This window comes from Octopus bimaculoides, chromosome 1 (genome assembly GCF_046866305.1).
Source record: "Octopus bimaculoides isolate indiv1 chromosome 1, ASM4686630v1, whole genome shotgun sequence".
Lineage (NCBI taxonomy): Eukaryota > Metazoa > Mollusca > Cephalopoda > Octopoda > Octopodidae > Octopus > Octopus bimaculoides.
Window position 1 is genome coordinate 115,601,171 of NC_142928.1, and position 23,987 is coordinate 115,625,157.

At 35.6% G+C, this 23,987-nt stretch overlaps 1 protein-coding gene across 9 annotated transcripts in view; it reads left to right on the plus strand.

Moving 5' to 3' along the window:
• LOC106874949 (chloride channel protein C) overlaps positions 1 to 23,987 on the plus strand; it is a 197,272-nt gene that overhangs the window by 162,062 nt on the left and 11,223 nt on the right. For 8 of the 9 annotated variants that reach the window (XM_089356299.1, XM_089356334.1, XM_089356311.1 and 5 more), the window contains one exon: positions 21,304 to 21,399. In XM_089356299.1, the coding sequence (XP_089212425.1) occupies positions 21,304 to 21,399 (96 nt within the window). Of the gene's footprint in view, positions 1 to 2,050; positions 2,301 to 21,303; positions 21,400 to 23,987 lie in introns of those variants that run through there. The other variant, XR_016242847.1, reaches the window with a different exon arrangement.

Consider the following 23,987-nt stretch of genomic DNA (forward strand, 5'->3'; position numbering starts at 1 on the left):
ACACTTCTAGTCCGTTAAGATGAGAAGCCATGAAAGCCACTGTCTGTTACTGCACCAGGGCATTTATCATCATCATGATCATCATCATTAATTATGTTTATCATATACAAGTACATGTGTATACATTTTAATCTTATTTATTTTAATTTTTTTTTTTTGGAAAAATTGAAGCCTGTCTGACAATTTCAGACCGCATTGAATTTAATTTTACGTGACTTTTGGCTTTCTCCGTATATTTGTGTGTGTGTGTGTGTGTGCGTGCGTGCGTGTGTGTGTGTGTGTGCGTGCGTGTGTGTGTGCGTGTGTGTGTGTGTGTGTGCGTGTGTGTGTGCGTGCGTGTGTGTGTGCATGTGCGTGTGTGTATGCGTGTATGTATGTGTGTAGAGAGAGAGAGAGAGAGAGAGAGAGAGAGAGAGAAAGAAAGAGAGAAAGAGAGGGAGAAACAGAGAAAGTGAGAGAGACGGGGAGCGGAGAGTAAGAACGAGAGGGAGATAAAGATATAGCTGCATATGTATGAATACATGCACTCGAACATTCGCAAGGCGTGCGCACACATGCTTGCACACATATGCAAATAGAAAGACGTACATATACGCACTTACATATAAGTAGAAATTGTCTAATATTTGCATACACACTCCAACGGGCTTCAACAGCATATTTAAAAAAAACTGTAAACGAAGGAAAAGCGCATGTAAGTGTGCAAATATACACGTAATAGTATGCCTAAAGCAGAAGTCTTCAGGTTAAAAGAAGCTGATATTCTCGGTGGGTACATCTGCATAACACATGTAGAGAAAGCTGTATTTAATTTGGTCACTGGTGACAAACGCAACATTGAAAGTGAGAAATGATAACAGAAGTTTTACTGGTAAAAGAAATGTTGCGCAGGCATGAAGACGATTCCGATGATGTATAAATACACATAGACGAAAATACAGTCTTGACACGGCAGCTATTTGTAATGATCATTTTTTGTTGTTGTTTTTATCTTGTCATTTTCCAGTCAATGCATCAATATAACACTGTAAGCATATTACTTGAGATACACCTGTGCAATTTGTACATGTATGTATATATATGTGTGTGTGTGTGTGTGCGTGTGTGTTTGTGTGCGTGTGTGTTTGTGTGCGCGTATTTGTGTGTGTATCATTAATATTAGTGTTCCTTATTTCTACTATTTCTCTTCTTTACTGTTCTTCGTAGTTTAATAAAATAAGTACCGATGCATTAACGGAGTCGATTCAATCTGCTATACTCTCCTCTAACATATCTGTACTTATGGTAGAAATCCTTTGTCTCCCTATCCCCATTGCATGTATGTATCATACTCTTATAATTTCATTTCGCACAACAGAGTTGACTGTTGGAAAAGAAAAATTCCTCACATCGGGCTACAAGTAGCGTTAGATGCCAAGAACTCTCCTAAGTATCCTAGCTGCCCCCAAAACACTGCTTTCTACAGTTGTAAAAACTGGGTCTTAAACCGATTTCCTCTATCCATCTGTTCAATTTTTTAGGGATAGTTTTTCATGCACCTGTAACTACAGGGATACATTTTACCCGCACTTTCCGTAGTCTCTGTAACTCAATGGCTAGGTCCCCTTGTACTTTGCTATTTTCTCTATACCTCTGATATTGACTTTCTCATAATGTGGGACTGTAAACTCAATTATGTGGCACCTTCTGTTCTCTTTATCTACTAGTATTACATCAGGCCTTCTAGCTTCTCTGTCAGTCTGAATGTTAAAGTCCTACAACATCTTATATTTCTTACTTTCTAGTACTTTACGAGGTTCATGATCATACCATTTATCAGTATGGTCAAATCCTAGCTTTCTACATAACTTCCAGTGGATTATTCTTCTTAAGTCGTAAAGTATTTTCTTGTATTCATTCTGTGTCAGCATGCTGCATTCACTTTCCTCTTTTGATTTGCATAATTTACATTAGGAATCTACTTGGTTTTTGTCTATCTTGGCTTTTATCCAATTAGTCATTAATGCTTGATTTTGTGCTGTTACTAACAAACTTTCTGTCTCCCTTCCAGCCTCTCATTACTAATTCCTGCAACTATCTTTGGGAATGTACCATGCAAAGCCTTCTCTTGCCAGTCAGATAACACTTGTTCTTTTTCCTGGTTTTTAACTTCGTTTGGCGTTTTGGTTTCCCTATGTCCTGCAGTGACGCAAGCTGTTCCTAATAAACTTCCTTCACCATTACCTACACAGCAGTCTATATCTCCTCTAACTCCACGCAGTCTTCTACTGATATTAACCCTCTTCTACCTTCCTGTCTAGGTAAGTATAATCTTGCTACTCCTGTTCTTGGATGAAGTCCAAGGTCATCCAATTAGAGCAATTGATTAATTTTTCCTTTACTATTTCTAAACTGATACGCTGTCTTTGCCTTCCTTAATACTAAATTTAGGTGGATTAAGCAAAAGACAAATATTAAAGGGGCTAACGAGTCTCTTTGGAAGATTTCTATCTTGATATTAACTATCCCTGATGCTGTGTCACCTGAGTGACCTACTTTCCATTTCTTCATGCTAAAGCTAATTAATTTTCTTATCTTGTCTGCAATACTGAATATACTCAAACATTCACTTATTTATGAGTATGGGCTCATGCCATAGGCTTTCTTATAACCTATCCATAGTATTGTTAAATTTTTCTTTCTAAATTTTACTTCATTTAAAACTGCTTTGTCTATTATAATAGATCATGCGTTCTTCTAGCCTTCTTCCTTCAACCTTTCTGCTCTTCTGGCTGTCAAGGTGCTCGTAAATTCTTTCTGAAAACATTCCTGTTAACAGCTTCCACACTAATGGTAAGCAAGTGATTGGTCTATAATTGCTAGCTGTATTATTTGTTTTTCATAAAGAGCACTAATCTTCCAATCTGATATTCATCCGTTAAGGCAATTCTGAAGTTGATCCTTCTGTCTCCCGTGTAAGCTAGTAAACTTCATTAACCAATAGCCTTGAAGTAAATCTGGTCTAGGGTCCTTCCAAATCGGCATTTTTCCTAAAACGTTTCTCCTTAATCCGCTAAATAGTCTTAGATCTGACTCCTCCTCACTCACAACTTCTTCCCTCACCTTCTTTACTCATACTGCATCCGCATTATGAGTGATTGGTTTATCTCAAATATTATTCAGAACTTTCTAGTTTCTGCATTAGGTCTCTCATCTTCAGTGCTTTCTTTTCCACTATTTGGTTATAAAATCTCGTCTGGTATGTCTCAGTTAATCTATTCTGTTGATACTGATCTATTCTTTCCTGATATCTGAAAAGCTTATCTGCTACTGATATGACACACTGTTTCAACTCTTCCATGACTGTCCCAAACCCTTCCACTTTGACTAAGTATTTTTTCTTGAGAGATTTAAATCTTATGTTTCCTAACGTGTCCAGTTTCCAGGCTTCTGTTCTGCTCAGAATTTGTCTTAAAGTCTTCACTTCATTTTGTAATTTCCTTTTTCACATTTGCACATAGTCTTTCCTTGTGGAATATCTAATCTTATAGTAATTACTACCCCTCCTGCATAGATCAATAAGTTAGTGTCACCTATATTTTTGTTATCTATCCTACTGATATCAGAATCTTCTTTCCTAGTCACATCTAGATGCTTCCTTCGCTTAAATCGCTGATGCTAGTTGTCCCTTCCTGATTGGCAGTGCTAATATTAAGTTTTTTTCCTTTAGATTCTTCTTTGGTTTGAACTATATCTCTCATGTTGCTTGTCTTTTCTACCGCCTAGTCTTTCTTTTCCAGTTCTCTCGTCATCTCTTCCACTTCAAATTCTGTCATCCACTTTCTTCTCCTGATAGCATTAGCTTGGTCTACTAGACCCTGCTCAGTCACTTTAAACATACCCTTCTTTACCCAGAATGTTAACATCCGTTTATTATAACCACTTCTTTTAGGTTCACTTTCTAAGTAGCATTGCATCGCTATCCTTTTCTCATCACTGTGTCACTTCCTCCTCATCACTCTATAATCTGCTTATGCTGTCTTATGGCTACAGCTATGGTCAGTCTGCATATTTTTGAACCTCTGCCGAGCAAGAGGCCTTCCATTAAAGGTCCAGCCTGATTTTCACTCGAACCACCAGAGTGTCTAGTGTAAGTCTTTTCTCCCATAAACTGAAGTAAGGTAATGTTTGTCACCATCTTCATCATTACTATCATTATTCGACATCTAGTAGTTTCAAGTAACTTTCTTTTGCATTACTTGCTGCACTTTTGTGCTGGTGTGTGTGTGGGGGGCTGCACTTTTGTGCTGGTGTGTGTGTGGGGGGCTGCATTTTTCTCCCCACCCCACCAAGTTTGGGTAATATATTGCATCAGTATGTTTTGTTATGAGGTTTGGTTTGAGCCTTCTGTTGTATTAGTGTTTGTATCGTGTGCTTTTTGTGGAGTGCAGGTTTGTTCTTCTGTTGGATATCTGGCTTCAATAGGGTTTCTTCAATTTTAATTGGGTATATACTGAATGAATTTATTCCTGTGTGTTTTTGGAGGAATGTTGCATTGTAGTGTGCATAAACCACTAGATTGCATTCATGGTTATCTGTCCATTGCATCGCTCATTTTAGTTTTGTTATTCGTTTGGGTAGTGACATTAAGAGATGAGTCCGTCTTTACAGCGTTTACGTTTTCACAAAACACCGCCCTTGGACATGTGTTGAAGCTACTTTCATATAGCGATTGCTCAAAGCTCACAGGATGAAATTCAGTACAATTAATTACTTCTTCTTTTGATCTTTGTTCTCAGTTTTTAGTTTGTTTTTTTTTTCACTGAATACTTATCATAGTTGTTCAGAGGAATGAGGCTTATCGCCTCTTTGGCTAAAGACATTTAAATACCGTGAGTTCAGTGTTCGTTCTGTACGCGATCGTGTGTGGGGGTGTATAAACGTTATAATTATTATTGATGTATAAGCGAGAGAAAGAGGAATAGCAATGTATATATATATATATATATATATATATATATATATATATATAGATGATTTATAGAGATATGGATCATATGTTATTAAACTGTTACTCTCAGCTTCGCAGTTTTGGTATAGAGGGTATAGCAGTCCACGTGTTTACATTTTCACGCACGTTTTGCTGTGGCGGCGCATCTGAGAGAAGATATATATATATATATATATATATATATATATATATATATATATATATATATAAGATGAAGGCAATGGTGTAGAAAACAAACAGATGTATTAGTATAACGCTTGGGAATTGAAAAAGTCTTTAACGTCTCGAGCCTACGTTCTTCCACGGAAAGGAACACAGAAAGAAACAACGAGACAAAGAAGCAGAGAAAAAATGTTTGTAGTTAGCGATCTATCATGGCGAATACCGGACAGAAGGGTCACACAGGAGAGCTAAGAAGAAGGGGAGATAACAAATCAGTAGTGATCCCAAGACGAAGGTGCGCGTGTGTAAGAGAGAACGTATGTGCGTGTGAAAGAGGTCTAGTGATCTTAACGCGTGCATGTGTGTATGTGTAGGTGTGAAAATGTGGGGATGAGAATTGGTCAGTGCTAGTGTGTGCGTGGTGGTGTTTTGTGATGTGATGTGTTGTATGGTGTGGTGTGGTGTGGTGTGATGGTGTTGGGAGGTGGGGTAGGCGAGAGTGGGGAAAGCACAGGTGGGTTGTGAGTTAGGCTGAAGGTGGCGTATGTGGGTAGGAAGAGGGTAGGAGTAGAGGTGGGGTATGTGGGAGAGAGTGTAAGGGATGGAAAGGATGGGGAAGGTGGGGTAGGAATGTGTAGAGGGTGGGGTTGGCTTATGAGGGAGAGTTGAGGATGAAGGGGAGAAGGGGGAAGGGGAAGGTGGGTATGAGAGAAGAGAGAAAGAGCAGAAGAGAGAAAATAGAAAGAGCAGAAGTGAGAAAAGAGAAAGAGAGTAGGAATGACGAGAACTAGGAGTGAAGAGAAGTAAGAGCGAAGAGAAGTAGGAGTGAAGAGAAGTAGGAGTGAAGAGAAGTAGGAGTCAGAGCAAGAGAGGAGAGGTGGGTAGTAGGAAGTAAGAGGGAGGGGGAGAGAAGCAAGGGGGAGGTTAGATGAAAAGGGGAAGAGAGTTGAGCCCATGTGGCGCAAAGGAGCGAAGAGAGAAGATTAATGCCTTTTCACGGCGCAAACGGGAGTCCGGATGGCTCCTGTGCAAGGACAATCCGAACACGGACAGGTGTTGCAAAGAGTGACCGGTAGAGCAGAAATGGCGTGAGACCGGAGTGTCATTGCCGAGGTGGATGACTCGGAGGTGTTCCGCAAACCGGTCAGCCAAGCGGCGTCCCGATTGTCCGATGTACAGAGAATGGCAGAGAGAGCAGGAGATGCAATAGATGATATTGGTAGAAGTGCAAGTGAAGGAGTCGATGATGTGATAGGGTCGATGATGTTGGAGAGGTAAGGGCAAGTGCGGCAGCGTGGGCAGGAGCAGGGGAACGAGCCAGGTTCGGAGGTTTGGTTGGGGATGAAGCTGTGGACCAAGAGGTCTCGTTTGAAGGAGGGGAGGGGTCAGTTAGGGAAGATGTGTGAGGTGGAGGGGTCAGACTGGAGACGCCGGAAAGCTTGGAAAATGGTGCGTTGGAGAGGTAGGGTAGAGGGTGGTAGGTGAGGGGAAAAGGGAGGCAGGAGACGGCAGGGCCGGTTCGGAGGGAGAGAGCAGATGCACGGTCCATGGAACGTGCTCTGGCAAAGGCGGTGTGGATAGTGGTGAGGAGATATCCACGTAGGATGAAGTGGCGAGCCATGAGTTGAGACTGAGTCTCAAAGTCATGGTCGTCACTACAGAGCCTGCGTAGACGGAGGAATTGGGAATAGGAGATGGAAAGCTTGGTGTTTTTAGGGTGGGAGGAGGAGAAGTTGAGGTGTGAGTGTGAGTCTGTGTGTTTGTAGTGGATGGAGGTGATAAGAGTGAAGTGATGAATGCTGACCGAAATATAAAGAAAGGAGACAGATGTGTCAGAGATAGTGCAGGAGAAGTGGAGGGCAGGATAGAAAGATTTGACAAAAGAGAGGAAGGAGTCTAGATGTTCGCGAGAGAGTGAGGTTGCACCGATATAGTCGTCAATATAACGGCCATATAGTTCGGTAGTGGGACCAGTGAAACTTGAGAATATTTGGGGCCCATTCTCGTTCCGATGGCCCGCGAACGAGCAGTTGAGTGAGAGACAAGTTCGGCCAGACAAACGAGTGTGGATGTGTCGGGTTGAGGGTTGGGTCGGAGGTCAAGGAAATGTTTGAGTGCACGCAGCCCCTCGTGGTGAGGGATCACCGTGTAGAGGCTCTGGATGTCGAGAGTGAAGAGAAGTTTAGAGGGGCCAGGAGGGAAGGAGAAAGAGTTGAACAAACGAAGCGCGTGGTTGGTGTCTGTGAAAACGGAGAGAAGCCACTGGGGGGGGGGGGAAGGACGCGGTCAAGATATTTGGAGATAAGCTCGGTGCGGCAGTTACAGGCGGAGACGATGGGGCAGCAAGGGTTGTTAGGTTTGTGGATTTTGGGGAGCAAGTAAATGGCGGGGGTGCAGACAATGAGGTTGGAGGCGGTGGGGGACGGGAGGAGGAGATAAGGTCATGGATAGCGGAGGACACAGTCTGTTGGTATCTGGGTGTGGGGTCAGAGGGCAGAGGGCAGTAGAAGGAGGTGTCTTGAATTTGGCGGAGGGCTTCAGCCTTGTAGAGGTCCGCGCGCCATACCACCACGGCTCCATCCTTGTAGGCCGGTTTTATAATGATGTCAGTGCGGCGTCGTAGAAATCGAAGGGTTGAGAGTTCGGCTGGGGAGATGTTGAGACGACACTGATGCCTGGAAAACTTAAACCAGTCCACAGCGCGCTGGAAGGTGCCCACAAAAGGATCAACTGCTTGGAACTGGCCAGAAGCAAGAGTCCACTGGGATGGTCGGCGGCCCAGGTCGGTGAAGCAGTCCTCCTCGTTAGATTCGGGTGGAGTGTCGCGGAAAGCGCACACAACCTAACACGGCGCACAAAGCTGTGGATATCAGCACGAGTCCGAAATTCGTTGCAGGATGGAGTGAGGGGGATGAAACGTAGACCCCCTACTGAGGATGGAAGGGAAGATCTGGGGGAATGGTAACAACAGACTGAAGTGGAGAAGGGGTGAATAGAATAAAAGTAGGAGGAGTGGATGGGGTAGATTTAGAAGGGGTGGTAGGGATGGTGGAAGGCTGGGACGGAGGAGTGAAGGGGTTGGAGGGACATGGGATTGGGTGTGGGTGGGGGAGCGTATCAGGGAGGGAGAAGGGTAGAGGAGTTGGGGTAGTGGCATCGGGTGTGATGGAATGGAGGAGTGAGTGGAGTTTATGAAGTTTGGTGTTGGCAAGAAATTGATGAAAGCGATGATTTAAATGAATTAAATAGAGCAACGTGTTGTGAGCATGGAAGGGCGACAGAGAGGAGAAAAAGTTGGAAAAAGCTGGAGGGAGAAGGTGGTCGATGGTATGGATTTTAGAGAGATTGGAGCGAATGGTGGCATGCATAAGGCGGTATGATGTAGTACGGAGTATGGGTAGGATGGTTGTAGCAGAGTGGAGAGTAAGGTGAAAATGGAGGCGGAAACCTTTAGGGATGAAGCGGTAATGTAAGCGGAGACTGAGAAACGAAATGTGGCTAGAGAAACGAGTTTTTTTGAAAATGAATAAAGAAAGGTTAATGGAAGGCTGAAAGCAGTGGGAAGGAAGTGTGCAGATGTGTTGTTTTAGGCGGTTGTGAAGAGTGAGGAGGAAAGATTTGTAGTCTGACATGGTAGTACAACGAGGTAAAAATGTGGGAGGAAATTAAAAGTGAGGAAGGAAAAATTCAAAAGGTGTGGGGGGAAAAGGAAAGGCGTGAGGAGAAAGAAATGAATGAAAAAGGCGTGAGGAGAAAAAATATATGTGAGGTGGGAGAAAAAAATATATGTGAGGTGGGAGAAAAAAATATATGTGAGGTGGGAGAAAAAAATAAAAACAGTGAAAGAAAAGATGAAGATGGAACAAATAGAGAGAAAGTTGGGAGAAAGGAGAAGAGAAGACAAAAGGAGAAGAGAAGACGAAAGGAGAAGAGAAGACGAAAGGAGAAAAGAAATGAAGGGAGAGGAAGGTAAAGTAACAGGTGTAGATTAGAGAAAACAGAGTAAGAAGATCCAGAGTAGGAAGAAACAACAAAAGGAAAGAACAGAAACTACAGGAAAATAATAATAATAAAGTTTTACGTAAAGTTGAAAACGTTCAAAGGCTTCAGACGTCGTGGTGTATTAGAGAGATTTTTTATCAACAGAAGAGTCCAGAGTAATCCATAGGCAGGAGAGGTGCAGCCGGAGTGTAGAAAGTCCATACGAAAGTCCAGCGGAGAATTTTGTGGGTGATGAGAGGGGACAGGATCAACTGGGGCAACCACGTGAGCGTATATATATATATATATATATAAATATATATATATATATATAAAAGGTTTAGATTTAGATTCAAAATTGAATATGGTACTTATGTTTAGGCACTAGAATATAGTATGGTATGGTATTATACAAAAACCATTTCAAAAACGAGGTGATCAAAATAAGCAACACGGATTTTAAAGATGATTGCAGTACGCACGTTTCATGCTACTCCATTTATTTAAGTAATGCGAGCATTACATTAAATGCAATATGTAGAGCAATCTTCAGCTGCACGAAAATGCAGAAAATTACAGTAGAATAGACATATTATAATTGTGACAACATTTCAAATCCAAGTGAGAAGAAGAATACATAAAAATCCATCTTGACATAGCCAAAGCTATCAGGCTAGTAATTGGTTCTAGGCAGAAATTCTAACTGTCTCTGATTTTATTGTCTCTTATCTAGTAGTTATAGTATAAGGGACAATCACTTCTAAGGAAAGGGAAGGTGTAAGCATTATGCATGGACATGGCTATAAAGGATATGGTTATAAAGGTTTTTCTGGTCACAGTGGCAGCACTCTTATAGGTTGGTTTTTTTTTTACTACTATCAAAATGTTGAGGAAGAAACAACAAAAGGAAAGAACAGAAACTACAGGAAAATAAGATGAATTTCCAGGATTACCCGACAGTGAGACTCATTTGCCCGTCTAGGTCTGACCTTGGCAGACTTAGTAAACTTAAACTAGACAATATTTTACCTCTTATAATTCCTATTTTATCCTTAAAGTTATGGAATAATACTGAAGAAGTACTAAACTGGTTTAAATCTATTGACAACACTGGTAACTTTTCGTTTATTCAAATTGATATAAATAACTATTATTCTAGCATATCCCCTATTCTCCTAAATAAGGCTCTTATTTTTGCTATGAATCGCTCCCTCATTACTAGGGATAAGATAGACATTATTTTGTTAGCTAGAAGAACTATTATTGATTTGATAGCAAGCTCTGGACTAGAGCCGATACCCCAGAAAATTTTGATATACCAATGGGGTCGAGCGATTCGGCTGAAATTACGAATCTAGTAGGAGCTTACCTCTTATATTGCTTAAATAAAGAAATCCCGGAGCTAAAAGGCGGTCTATATAGGGACGATGCTTTATTCATCATCCCTAGTAATAATAAATCATTCATTGAGAGAATAAGAAAGAAAATTAGAAACTTTTTTAGAAGTTTTAACTTAAATATTACTTACGAATATGGTACTAAGATTGTAAATTTTTTAGATACCACTCTTAACATAGAAGCTAGATTATACCACCCATATAGAAAAGAGAATGAAGTTACTAGATATGTAAGTAGATTATCCAATCATCCACCAAATGTATTAAATTCTATAGTTAAAAGTATTTCTGAGAGAATTACTAGATTATCTTCTAACATTGATATATTTGATTCTAATTCAAACTACTATAATGTGGCTTTGTCTAAAGCTGGATATGACCAAAAAATTTCTTTCCTTGCTCCTGGTAGGACATCTATCCTTGATGCAGATAATAATAATAATAATAATAATAATAATAATAATAATAACAATAATAATAATAACAATAATAATAACAATAATAATGATAATAATATAATAATAATCATAGATGTTATAACAAGCCTAATAATTTAAGTAGTAATAGTAATGGACCAAATGAAAAGCAACCCTATATGCCTAAAAATTTAACTAATAAGAAAAATAATAAAGTACATCTTAATAGTAGACTACATGCTAACACTAGTAATAAACCAGTGTTAGTAGCCAGTAATGGCGAAACTAATGATATAAATAAAAAGTGTCCCACAACAAAAAGATCTACCAATCATAATAATAATATTGTTCTGGGAAGTAATAGTAATCAAAGTATACTCCATACTCACCTACACAATAAATTTAAGAGAAAAAATAAAAACTCTATCTGGTTAAATATCCCTTTCAACTGTGCAATATCCACAAATATTTACAAAGAATTTATGAATATTTTACAAAAAACTTTCCCTTCTTCCCACAAATATAGTAGAATTTTCTCTTGTCATACAGTCCGAATTTCTTACTCTACCCTTCCTAATGCAGGTACAATCATAGCTAGGTTAAGCAAAAAGAACATTAGGTCAGCTAGAATAAATGAAGTTAAAAATAGTGGATATGGTTATATGAATACAAATAATAATCTAGCAAATACCAATAATTTTACTACTAATAATTATATAAATAGAAGTGAAAATAACAACGACAATAGAAATTATGAGGATAATAATAATATGCTTAGTCCTGCCAACCATAATTTTATCCAACAAACAGAATGCAGCAGTAATAATGTTGTGGTTCTAACTGAAGTTGATGATAGGCTCAACTCCAATGAAAATAATAGAAATCTGGGACCTAGTTCATATAATATCAATATGCCTAATGTTGGAGGAATAATTCTAACTGATAGCACATCAGGAAACGAGTTAAATAATGATGAAAATGATCAATATATACCTAATAGTAGAATTGAGGTATTGATAGATAATGTTAGTGGAAATAATTGTAATAATAATAATAGAGATATTAGAAATAATATAGGTGGAGTTGATAGCACCACTAGGTGCAACTTCAGAAATAAGTCCCATTGTCCCTTATTAGGAAATTGTTGCACCCGTAACGTAGTGTACAGATGCATTATTAGTACAATAACCGAGAGTTATATTTACATAGGATGTAGTATTAATGTGAAACAGAGAATATATAACCATAGGTCTTCTTTTAGACTAAGACATAAGGCTAATAGTACGACATTAGCAAGTAAAATTTGGGAGTTAAAAGATAATGGTATTGATTTTAGCCTTAAATGGGAAATTATAAGAAAAGCTCAACCTTATAGAAATAGTAGATATGGATGTGAATTATGTTCTATGGAAATATATGAAATTTTTAAACTTAGAAATAATCCTAATCTAATCAATAATAGATTAGACCTTAGGGTATCATGTGTACACTGCTCTACTCGGACTTTTAAATTTTTTTAAAAGTAGTTAAAATTATCAAAATATAGTATTTAAACATTATTTACATTATTTACATTTGACGGATATTTGTCTTCATCTTTTTTGTTGTTAACACAACGTTTCGGCTGATATACTCTGCAGCCTTCGTCAGGTGTCTTGGGGAAATTTCGAACCTGGGTTCGCATTCCTAACGACGAAGGCTGGAGGGTATATCAGCCGAAACGTTGTGTTAACAACAAAAAAGATGAGGACAAATATCCGTCAAATGTAAATAATGTAAATAATGTAAATAATTCCTCATCTCTTAAATATAGAACTGTATAGTATTTAAACTTCTACCATGTTCATCTGGGGCTATTAATTAGCACATATTTTAAATTGGAAATTGAACCTTTATAACATATATTTCTGATCTCTCACCTTAACATATAATCTACTTGTGATAAATAAGATTTCAACTTTACTCCATAGAAGATATTTTTTCACACCACTTCTGCTAATACTGTTAGTTCTTAATATGTATCTTAACCCTATATAGCTTATAAGAATAGGAAATTTTCATAAGTTTTATTTTATTTAATGTTTTGACTTTAAAAGGATCATTATTATTATTACATTATTCCAGGGCTTGCAGCAATAGTGTCTTGTTTATTTTGTATTTTTAACTTAAATAAATCTAATCCTTATTCAATTAATATTCTTTAATTAGCCCATGTTAGTCTTAAAACAAATTCATGACTAATGAAACTATTAATCAATTATCATGTTTCTGTATTGGACGTCCTTGTTGATTCCTAATATCCTTTTTTCTTTTTTTGTCCCTTAAACCTTAATAAACCCATTATTATAAACTATATAGATCCTATACTAATTCTTCTTCACATTATAAAAATAAAGCTTACATTTTATGTGTCTTCAAAATAGTATTATTATATATATCAGCTAAAATTTTTAAAATCATTTTTTAAAAATAATTCAAAATAGTTTCCATGAGCCCAATATACATAAGATCCTTAGACTTTACACCTTATTTATAGCCTCTGAATTCAATATTGACATTACTTCATGATTTTTGTATAAACTAATTACATTACATTTTATTATTATCAACATACCTCTTATCATTAAAATATCGTTTAAACTAATATTGATATCTGTAAAACAATACTGATACTTTATTCAGACTAAAGAAAAAGCCCTGTTTGACCTATATGCTTAGGGCTTAATTCCTCAACATTTTGATAGTAGTAAAAAAAAACCAACCTATAAGAGTGCTGCCACTCTGACCAGAGAAACCTTTATAACCATATCCTTTATAGCCATGTCCATGCATAATGCTTACGCCTTCCCTTTCCTTAGAAGTGATTGTCCTTTATACTATAACTACTAGATAAGAGACAATAAAATCAGAGACAGTTAGAATTTCTGCCTAGAACCAATTACTAGCCTGGTAGCCTTGGCTATGTCAAGATGGATTTTTATGTATACTTCTTCTCACTTGGATTTGAAATGTTGTCACAATTATAATATGTCTATTCTACTGTAATTTTCTGCATTTTCGTGCAGCTGAAGATTGCTCTACATATTGCATTTAATGTAATGCTCGCATTACTTAAATAAATGGAGTAACATGAAACGTGCGTACTGCAATCATCTTTAAAATCCGTGTTCCTTATTTTGATTATATATATATATATATATATATATATATATATATATATATATATATATATATTGCCTGCTTCGTGATGGATTCAGGTTTGATCGATCTTATTATTATTATTATTATTATTATTATTATTATTATTATTATTATTATTATTATTATTATTATTATTATTATTATTATTATTGAGTGAGAGAGCAGTGTATGCCATCAAAGTGACACTAGGGTAAAATATACGAAGCCCATTATACCCATCATGACTACTATATATATATTGCCTGCTTCGTGATGGATTCAGGTTTGATCGATCTTATTATTATTATTATTATTATTATTATTATTATTATTATTATTATTATTATTATTATTATTATTCAGTAGTTTTATTTTTATAACGTGCTTTCACTTCACTACCGAGCGCAGCTCTGTGCGCCTTGGGTATATGCTGTGGTTTGCTGTGGTGCTCTTATGGTTACTGTATTGAAAGTGTTTTGCGTAGGATGTGTGCAGTGCCCAGTAGTGCAATTTTCTGTATACTATATATATTTGTAAGTCCTGGTGTTTTTGTTATGTATTTGTCTGAATATTTTTTTATTATACCTAAGGCACCTATTATGATAGGAATTATTTCTGTTTTTAGATTCCACATTCGAGTTACCTCTATTTCCAGGTTTTTGTATTTTGAAAGTTTTTCCATTTCTTTTAGAGAAATGTTGTCATTTGCTGGTATTGATACATCAATTAGAAAGCATTTTTTTCTTCATGATCTTTGATAACTATATTTGGTCTATTTGCCTTAATTTCTCTATCTGTGTGTATTGGCATATCCCAGAGTATGGTTGCTTTCTCGTTTTCTGTGACCTTTTCTGGCGTGTGTTTATACCATCTTTTTTTCTGTTGTTATTCCATAGTGTTGGCATAGCTTCCAGTGTATATAGGTCCCAGCTCTGTCGTGTCTGTGAATATATTCCTTCTTAGCCAGGACTGGGCAGCCAGATATAATATGATTTATTGTTTCTTGTCCATCTCCACATATTCTACAGTTACTTGTTATGTTTCTTTTCATTATATGTTTTTGGTAATTTCTGGTGGGGAGGCTTTGGTCTTGTGCAGCAATTAAAAATCCTTCAGTCTCTGCTTTGAGTCCTGAGCTTCTCAACCATTGCTGGGATATTATTATTATTATTGTCATTATTATTATTATTATTATTATTATTATTATTATTATTATTATTATTATTATTATTATTATTATTATTATTATTATTGAGTGAGAGAGCAGTGTATGCCATCAAAGTGACACTAGGGTAAAATATACGAAGCCCATTATACCCATCATGACTACCCGTCTGATAAGGGTACACCAGGCACATGCATCACAACCATATGTACGCGACATGGTGATCTCATATCAAGATAAACAACGCATGACTTTGCAGGTGGGGCCCAGTTAGAATTTTCTTCAGGTCGAGTAGCCCATCCTGCTCAAAAGGTCCCTGAATAAGGTTTGTTTAAGGATGTTGAGCAAAACACCCATGTTTCCAGAGGTGAATTATTCAAACACCAACGAATTCCTCCCAACACAATGGCTATGATGCTTCCCCACTACTTCTGCTCATAATCAGAGACGCTCATATCGTCAGCCAACAAGGGACATGCTCAACTGGTTAAGGTCAAACAACAGACAAGCAAATCTGTGGTATTAAGCAGGATATTTGCTGTAGACTATCTTTTTATACCAAGATAAAACGATATACATGATAACACTTCCAATCAATTAAGATCAGAAGCCATGAGAGCCACTGCCTGGTACTGCATCCGGGCATTTATTATTATTTTTTTTTTCCTTACAATTTTCTTTCCATTTCTTGCCGAGTTTGCTCCTGTCACCTAGGGCACAGAAACTCACTGTATGCATTGGTAAGCCATTAGAATAAAGACACCAGATTGTTCACTTAGAAGGTCATGTGATAGAGAAAAAGGGGAAGAAGCAAAGAGAGGAAAAAAGAAAAAGAAAAATGGAAAAAAGCAAAGAAAACAAAGGGATAAAAGGAAAGAAAATTCACGTCGACAATGTTCTTCTCAATAATGTGTCGTACCAGTTAAGACAATATTTTGCACTTCCTGCATGGATGGTAAGCCAGGAATCATCCTCAAATAAGTTTAGTTACTTTTTAATCATTCCAAGTGCTTCTTCAATCACTAGTATTGTAACCGACTTGAGATGCCAACGTCTTTTCGATTTCGATCAGCAAATCTTGATATTCTCTGAGAATATCGAATTCTTTTGCCGAGATATCATGGTCACAGAGTATGCTCATGTCAATCAATACGCATACTTTATTGTTTTGGTCTTTCACAACAATATCTGAGTTATTATCATTGATTTTTTTATTATTGTCATTATTATTATTATTATTATTATTATTATTATTATTATTATTATTATTATTTTATGTTTGACTTTTGTTTTGCATTTGTACAAGTTGGATCCAAGTCTCACCCAGAGACCTCAAGAGACAACAAGTTAGAAGTTCATGTAGGTGTTATGCCTAGGGTACCATATATTTGGATTTGTACAGTTTTGTTCAAGTGAATGTTTAAGAAACCATAAGAAAATTATGTTTGCTTTAAAATTTGAGATCACATAGACAGTATTTTACGTAGGATATGGGCAGTTCCCATGAGCACTATCTTTTGGACTTCAGCCATTTTGGGGTTTCCTGGTATCTGAGCTAGGTAGTAATCAGCCCGTTTCGCTGTCATTCCCAGGGCACCTATGACAATAGGTATTGTTTTCGTCTTCAGATTCCACATTTTGCTAATTTCTATTTCAAGATCTTTATATTTGCTCAGTTTTTGGTAGGTCTTGACAGATACGTTTATATCAATTGGGACAGTCATATCAATGAGGAGGCATGATTTTTGTCTGAAGTCTTTCAGTATGATGTCTGGCCTATTTGCGTCTATCTTTCTGTCAGTTTGAATGGTGAAGTTCCAGAGGAGTGCAATGTGATCATTTTCAAGTACTGGGGGTGGTTTGTGTTCCCACCAGTTTTTATCATGGGGCAAGTCCAGGTTTTTGCATATTACCCAGTGAATATATTTTATTATTATTATTATTATTATTATTATTATTATTATTATTATTTTATGTTTGACTTTTGTTTTGCATTTGTACAAGTTGGATCCAAGTTTCACCCAGAGACCTCAAGAGACAACAAGTTAGAAGTTCATGTAGGTGTTATGCCTAGGGTACCATATATTTGGATTTGTACAGTTTTGTTCAAGTGAATGTTTAAGAAACCATAAGAAAATTATGTGTTTGCTTTAAAATTTGAGATCACATAGACAGTATTTTACGTAGGATATGGGCAGTTCCCATGAGCACTATCTTTTGAACTTCAGCCATTTTGGGGTTTCCTGGTATCTGAGCTAGGTAGTAATCAGCCCGTTTCGCTGTCATTATTATTATTATTATTATTATTATTATTATTATTATTATTATTGAGTGAGAGAGCAGTGAATTCCATCAAAGTGACACTGGGGTAAAATATACGAAGCTCAATATACCCATCATGACTACTCGTCTGATAAGGGTACACCAGACACATGCATCACAACCATATGTGCGTGACATAATGATCTCATATCAAGATTAACAGCGCATGACCTCGCAAGTGGGGCCCAGTTAGACTTTTCTTCAAGTCGAGTAGCCCATCCCGCACAAAAGGTCCCTGAATAAGGGTTGTTTAAGGATGTTGAACTAAGTACCCATGTTTCCAGAGGTGAATTATCTACACCCCAACGAATTCCTCTCAGCACATGGCTATGATGCTCCCCCACTACTTCTGCTCATGATCAGAGACGCTCATATCGTCAGCCACTAAGGGACATGCTCAACTGGTTAAGGTCAAACAACTGACAAGCAAATATTTGCTGTAGCCCATCTTTTATACCAAGACAAAACAATGTACATGATAACACTTCCAATCAATTAAGATGAGAAGCCATGAGAGCCACTGCCTGGTACTGTATCATGGCATTTATTATTATTATTATTATTATTATTATTATTATTATTATTATTATTATTATTATTATTATTATTACTTTTATGAAACACTCTCTGATAGTTCTTAACTACCGGTTATTCTTTACTTGAATGTAGGCAATAATACATCTCCAAAGATTTCAAGTATTGCCTTGTCCTGTGACTCAAAGAGACGATATTCTCTTTAGAATGCGAGCTGTACCCTACAACGCTGTCTTCTGGATCACATCGAACCTGACAACAGCTCCAATATTCTTAATATGCTTTCGAAAGCCCTTGGAAACTGCTCCTAACGCTCCAATTATCACCATTATTTCCCTCATGCCCTATAACTTTCCTATCTCATCCTGCATTGGCTGGTATTTCTCAATCTTTTCTGTTTCCTAATCGTATCTGTTTCACCTTCGTATTGCAACACCTATTATCTTTACTTCTTTTTTATCTTTATGGATGTGCACGATATCTCGCCTCTATGACTTGGTCACACTGCATATTAAAATCCCTGAGTATTTTGTAATGTTCGTTTTCCATTACTCGCTCTGGCTCTTCCATTGTACGGCTCTCTCGAGATTTGCTATACCACACAACAGACAGTGGACATACCTGGCTACATTGTCGTGTCTCCCTTTGTATTCGCGTTGTGCGAGTTTACAGCACTCACTAACAATATGGCTTACACTTTCTCCTTTCTCAGAGAACATCCTACACTGTGGTGAGTCAGTGGTTTTATTAATGTGATATTTGGAGTAGTTTCTTCTGATAGCTTGTTCTGAGAGTATATTTAGCTGGTGACGATGTTTCCTAGGGCTAAAAAAGAGTAACAATAATGTATGCAAATAATCTTTACTCTAGAGTACTGTTGCTGAATGTCTCTCGTTCAGAGATTTAGAAATTAATAATGTTCAATTAATTAGATCAGTGATGTGTGTCACTTTGAAAAGTATATATTTCGAGCAGTTATTCTGTGATGATGAAGAGAAATAAACCACAAACCATTGGTACGCAGATATCGCTTTGAGCTGTGTGGAGACGCTAAACTCTCTTGTTCGAAAATATAAGGACACAGATAACGTGTCGCATAACCAGCTGGTGACGATGTTTCCTGAGGCTAAATAACAGTAACAATATTCCTAACCAGGACTGCCACATTATGTTGGCAAATAACCTTCATTGTATATTTTATATTGTATAAAATTATTGATATAAATGCTTGTTCTAAAAAGATCTAATTAATTCAGTTTCAAATTTAGTAAAAATATTTATGGTTAATAAGGAACCTGACAATTAGGGATATTAATAATTAGAAAATAATGCTATCTATAAAATAGATATTTAGGAGTGTGTAGGTAACCCGAAAATTTTTTCAGCCCTCTTATTTAATAATTGTTTACAAGACAAAAGGATGTTATAGTACTCTGAAGTGGAGATTTGACAATTTCTATCAGGTGGATGGTAAGATTTTGAAGAACATATACTCTTCCATCTAATTTGGAAACTGATATTAGAGTCTTTTAATTTTCAGATTAATTTACTAAGACTAGTCGGAGAACGTTTATTGAGGTTTCTAAAAGAACACTCATGGATAACCAATCTAAGTTTCATATATGATTCCGTAGAACCAATATATAAAAAAGAATTTATCTTCAGTTTCTACTATAGCTTGGTATACTAAATTCTTCCGCTTGCAATAATTATTAAATTTACATTGCTCTTTAACCCTACAATCACAAAATTTATTAACGTTATCACAAGAATTACTAGGTGGGTTATGGGTAGTAGGCTCCCTTAGATTGTTAATATTAGAAAATTTGAATTTAGCTTTATCTGGTACATTATGTGTTTGTTTATTGTTGGGAATATTAAGTTTTCGCTTGGTGTAAAAATTATCTAATTTTATATAATTCATAGAAGATATATATCTATACAAATTACGGGAAACAGAATGACCTAATATGACATGTTTATTCTCAATTATGTTACTATATTTGTTTCTATTACGAGAGATTAACCTTTCTGATAATAGATAAATAAAAATAAGTTTAATAAATATATATACTTTGAATGTGAGTGTATATATATATATATATATATATATATATATATATATATATATATATATATATATATGACTATGAAGGTTCGACAATTTCTTACCGAACAATCACACACATGATTTGTTTATAGTGATCAAATATCTGTGTACACATAAGCTCACTCCCACCATCATATCGACATTACCTGTACAGATGCAACAGGTGCCATATGTCAGAGGACGAAATGATCGCAGAGCAATGTGAAATGAAGTGCTTTGCTCAAGAATACAACGCAACGCCCGGTCTGAGAATTGAATCCACGATCGTGAGTGCAACACCTTAACTACTGAACCATGCGCCTTCACCATATATATATATATATATATATATATATATATATATATATATATATATATATATATATATATATATATATAAATGTATGTAAGTATATAAATAGATGTGTATTTCCCCTTGTTAACAATTAACACGGAAAGAATAGATAAATAGTTACCAGGGTAGCAACAAATCACACAAGTAAAAAGTTGTAACTCTTTGTTTTTAAAGGTAAAAACTCCGGGTTTACGTGAAATATTTTGTATAATATATATTACTTCACCATTATTTGTATGTTATTTTTATTTTTTATTTTATTTCATTTGATATTTACTTGCATCTGTAATTCTCTAGCTAAATACATACGCATAATATATATGTTCTAACTTCTTAAACTCAGTAATTCGTCTGCATCCTTTCAAAAAATATATTAACCTTTGTAGTATAAGCTCATAAAGCTCAATATAGCTGAAAATGATCAATTCTTAGCAAAAGATTCTACCCAAATGCTTAGAATTACTAATCACCTAGGGGCATGAATCGAAACATATATGTAGGTTTTTTGGCATCTGCCTCCTTTTTAGAGCTTTATAATTTATTTGTATCGTTTTTATATAAAAAAAACTTTCAACATCATTATATCACAAATAAATTATTTAAACATACATAATTCTCCATTTTCCTCCTTTTGTCATTATATATATATATATATATATATATATATATATATATATATATGCTTTATTTTTGTTTTCTTCTTTAACTACAGATTAGTAACGAAAAATTGTGTAAAGCCTTTGAAGTAGAAAGAAGGTTGCAGAAGTATGTGGATGATCCAAAATACAAAGATTTATACATCGACTTAGTAAGTAATGAGAAAATTTATCTACTATCTCTCATATGGCAGCATCACTGTAATTTAACTATTAATGATAAATAGTAACGAGAAGATAACCTCAGGGATATTACTTTTCGTTCGTTTATACATGTCTTGAAATATTCGAATGCAATAAAGCAAACGATGCGAATTTACGGCTAGTATATGTCATCTGGTAGGCAGAATCATAGTTGATAGACATTGTTGGACTACAAGGATAAGGCATTTTTGTAATTTGTGATCCAAATACTGCAATTAATTCCTTGACATATTTCCCTCCAATTCGGCACCCACAGTCTTTAAGAGGAATACAAAATTACAGGATGGTCACAACTAGGATACCTTTCATTGTAATTTGTTTGATCTGAGACAAGACTAACAAGAATGTAACTCTCTTCCATATTCATATGATAAAGCAACTGGCACATTATTGTTTTTACTACAATAAGCAAGTTTATCGATTAAGTTTGATTGATACTCAATCAAACTTCATTAGTGAGCTACTGTTGTTATTTTACGCAAGATGAGAGTGTCTGCTATGCTGTGTATGCATCACCAATATTTTCAAGCGATAAAGGATTGTTTCAAATTGCAGTAACTATTACATTTTAAACTGGTACAAACCTCTTTATCACAACATTAAGTGTAGATAAAAAGACTTTTTCTTATTATAGCTATATATGACATCTCATTTGAAACTGCGTAACAATGTAAAAGGCTAAACATTACTGACCGCTGACTGAAAGCTGTGGTTTTTCTCTCTTTATTATTAAAATACTCCAAGCACTACAGACACACACACATACACCGACACATACACCCCACATACATGCATGCATATATAGATTATGAGTGTCTGTGTGTGTTTGTGTGGGTGTATGTGTGCGTGTTTGTGTGTGTATGTGTATAGGTGCATGCATGGCTGTGTAGTAAGACGCTGGTTTCCGAACCACATAGTTCCGGCTTCAGTCCCACTGGGTGACATCTTGAGCAAGTGTATTCTACTGTAGCCTCGGTTTGATCAAAGCCATGTCAGTGGATTTGATAGATGGAAACTGAAAGAAGTCTGTCACACGAACACACACACACACACACACACACATATATATATATAGTTTTACTTTTTTATATTTATATATAATTCTTATTTACATTTGCAAATCATATATATATATATATATATATATATATATATATATATATATATATATATATATATAAATTCATAAGAATGGTACAACAAGGTACCGATATTTGCTGGAGAATAGCAATCGATATAAAAACGACGCTATTGTATAGCTTCACTGCGTATATACTGGCAAAAATGCGTGTGTGCAACAAAACATGAAAAACTTGTCTTACCTTAGGAAGAACATCCGAAAATGAACAACCCAGATTAAGGATAATGCAATACCTAGGTTTCAGACTTTTCAAATACGTTTCACAACGTAAATCTGATTAGTCTTCATCAGTTGCATTTACCTAGACAACATTTCAAATGTTGCTACATCAATGCCAAGTATACTCGCCCGAACGCCAAGCCGTTAACGGAACTGAGAACAGTGAAGAAGTCAATAATGAAAAATATTTCAATACAAATGTATTAATACAAATGTATCAATTTCCAGCAAAAAGTAGCCCTAAAGGGTATATATATATAAATTCATAAGAATGGTACAACAAGGTACCGATATTTGCTGGAGAATAGCAATCGATATAAAAACGACGCTATTGTATAGCTTCACTAGGTAAATGCAACTGATGAAGACTAATCAGATTTACGTTGTGAAACGTATTTGAAAAGTCTGAAACCTAGGTATTGCATTATCCTTAATCTGGGTTGTTCATTTTCGGATGTTCTTCCTAAGGTAAGACAAGTTTTTCATGTTTTGTTGCACACACGCATTTTTGCCAGTATATACGCAGTGAAGCTATACAATAGCGTCGTTTTTATATCGATTGCTATTCTCCAGCAAATATCGGTACCTTGTTGTACCATTCTTATGAATTTATATATATATACCCTTTAGGGCTACTTTTTGCTGGAAATTGATACATTTGTATTAATACATTTGTATTGAAATATTTTTCATTATATATATATATAGATATATATATATATATATATATATATATATATATATATATATATATATATATATATATATATATATATATATATATATATATATATATATATATATATATATATATATATATATATATATATATATATATATATATATATATATATATATATATATATATATATATATATATATATATATATATATATATATATATATATATATATATATATATATATATATATATATATATATATATATATATATATATATATATATATATATATATATATATATATATATATATATATATATATATATATATATATATATATATATATATATGCATATATAAGTGAAGGCGCATGGCTTAGTGGTTAGAGCGTCGATCTTGAGGTTGTGAGTTCGATTCCCGGACCGGGCTGCGTGTTGTGTTCTTGAGCAAAACACTTTATTTCTCGTTGCTCCAGTTAACGCAGCTGTAGGAAT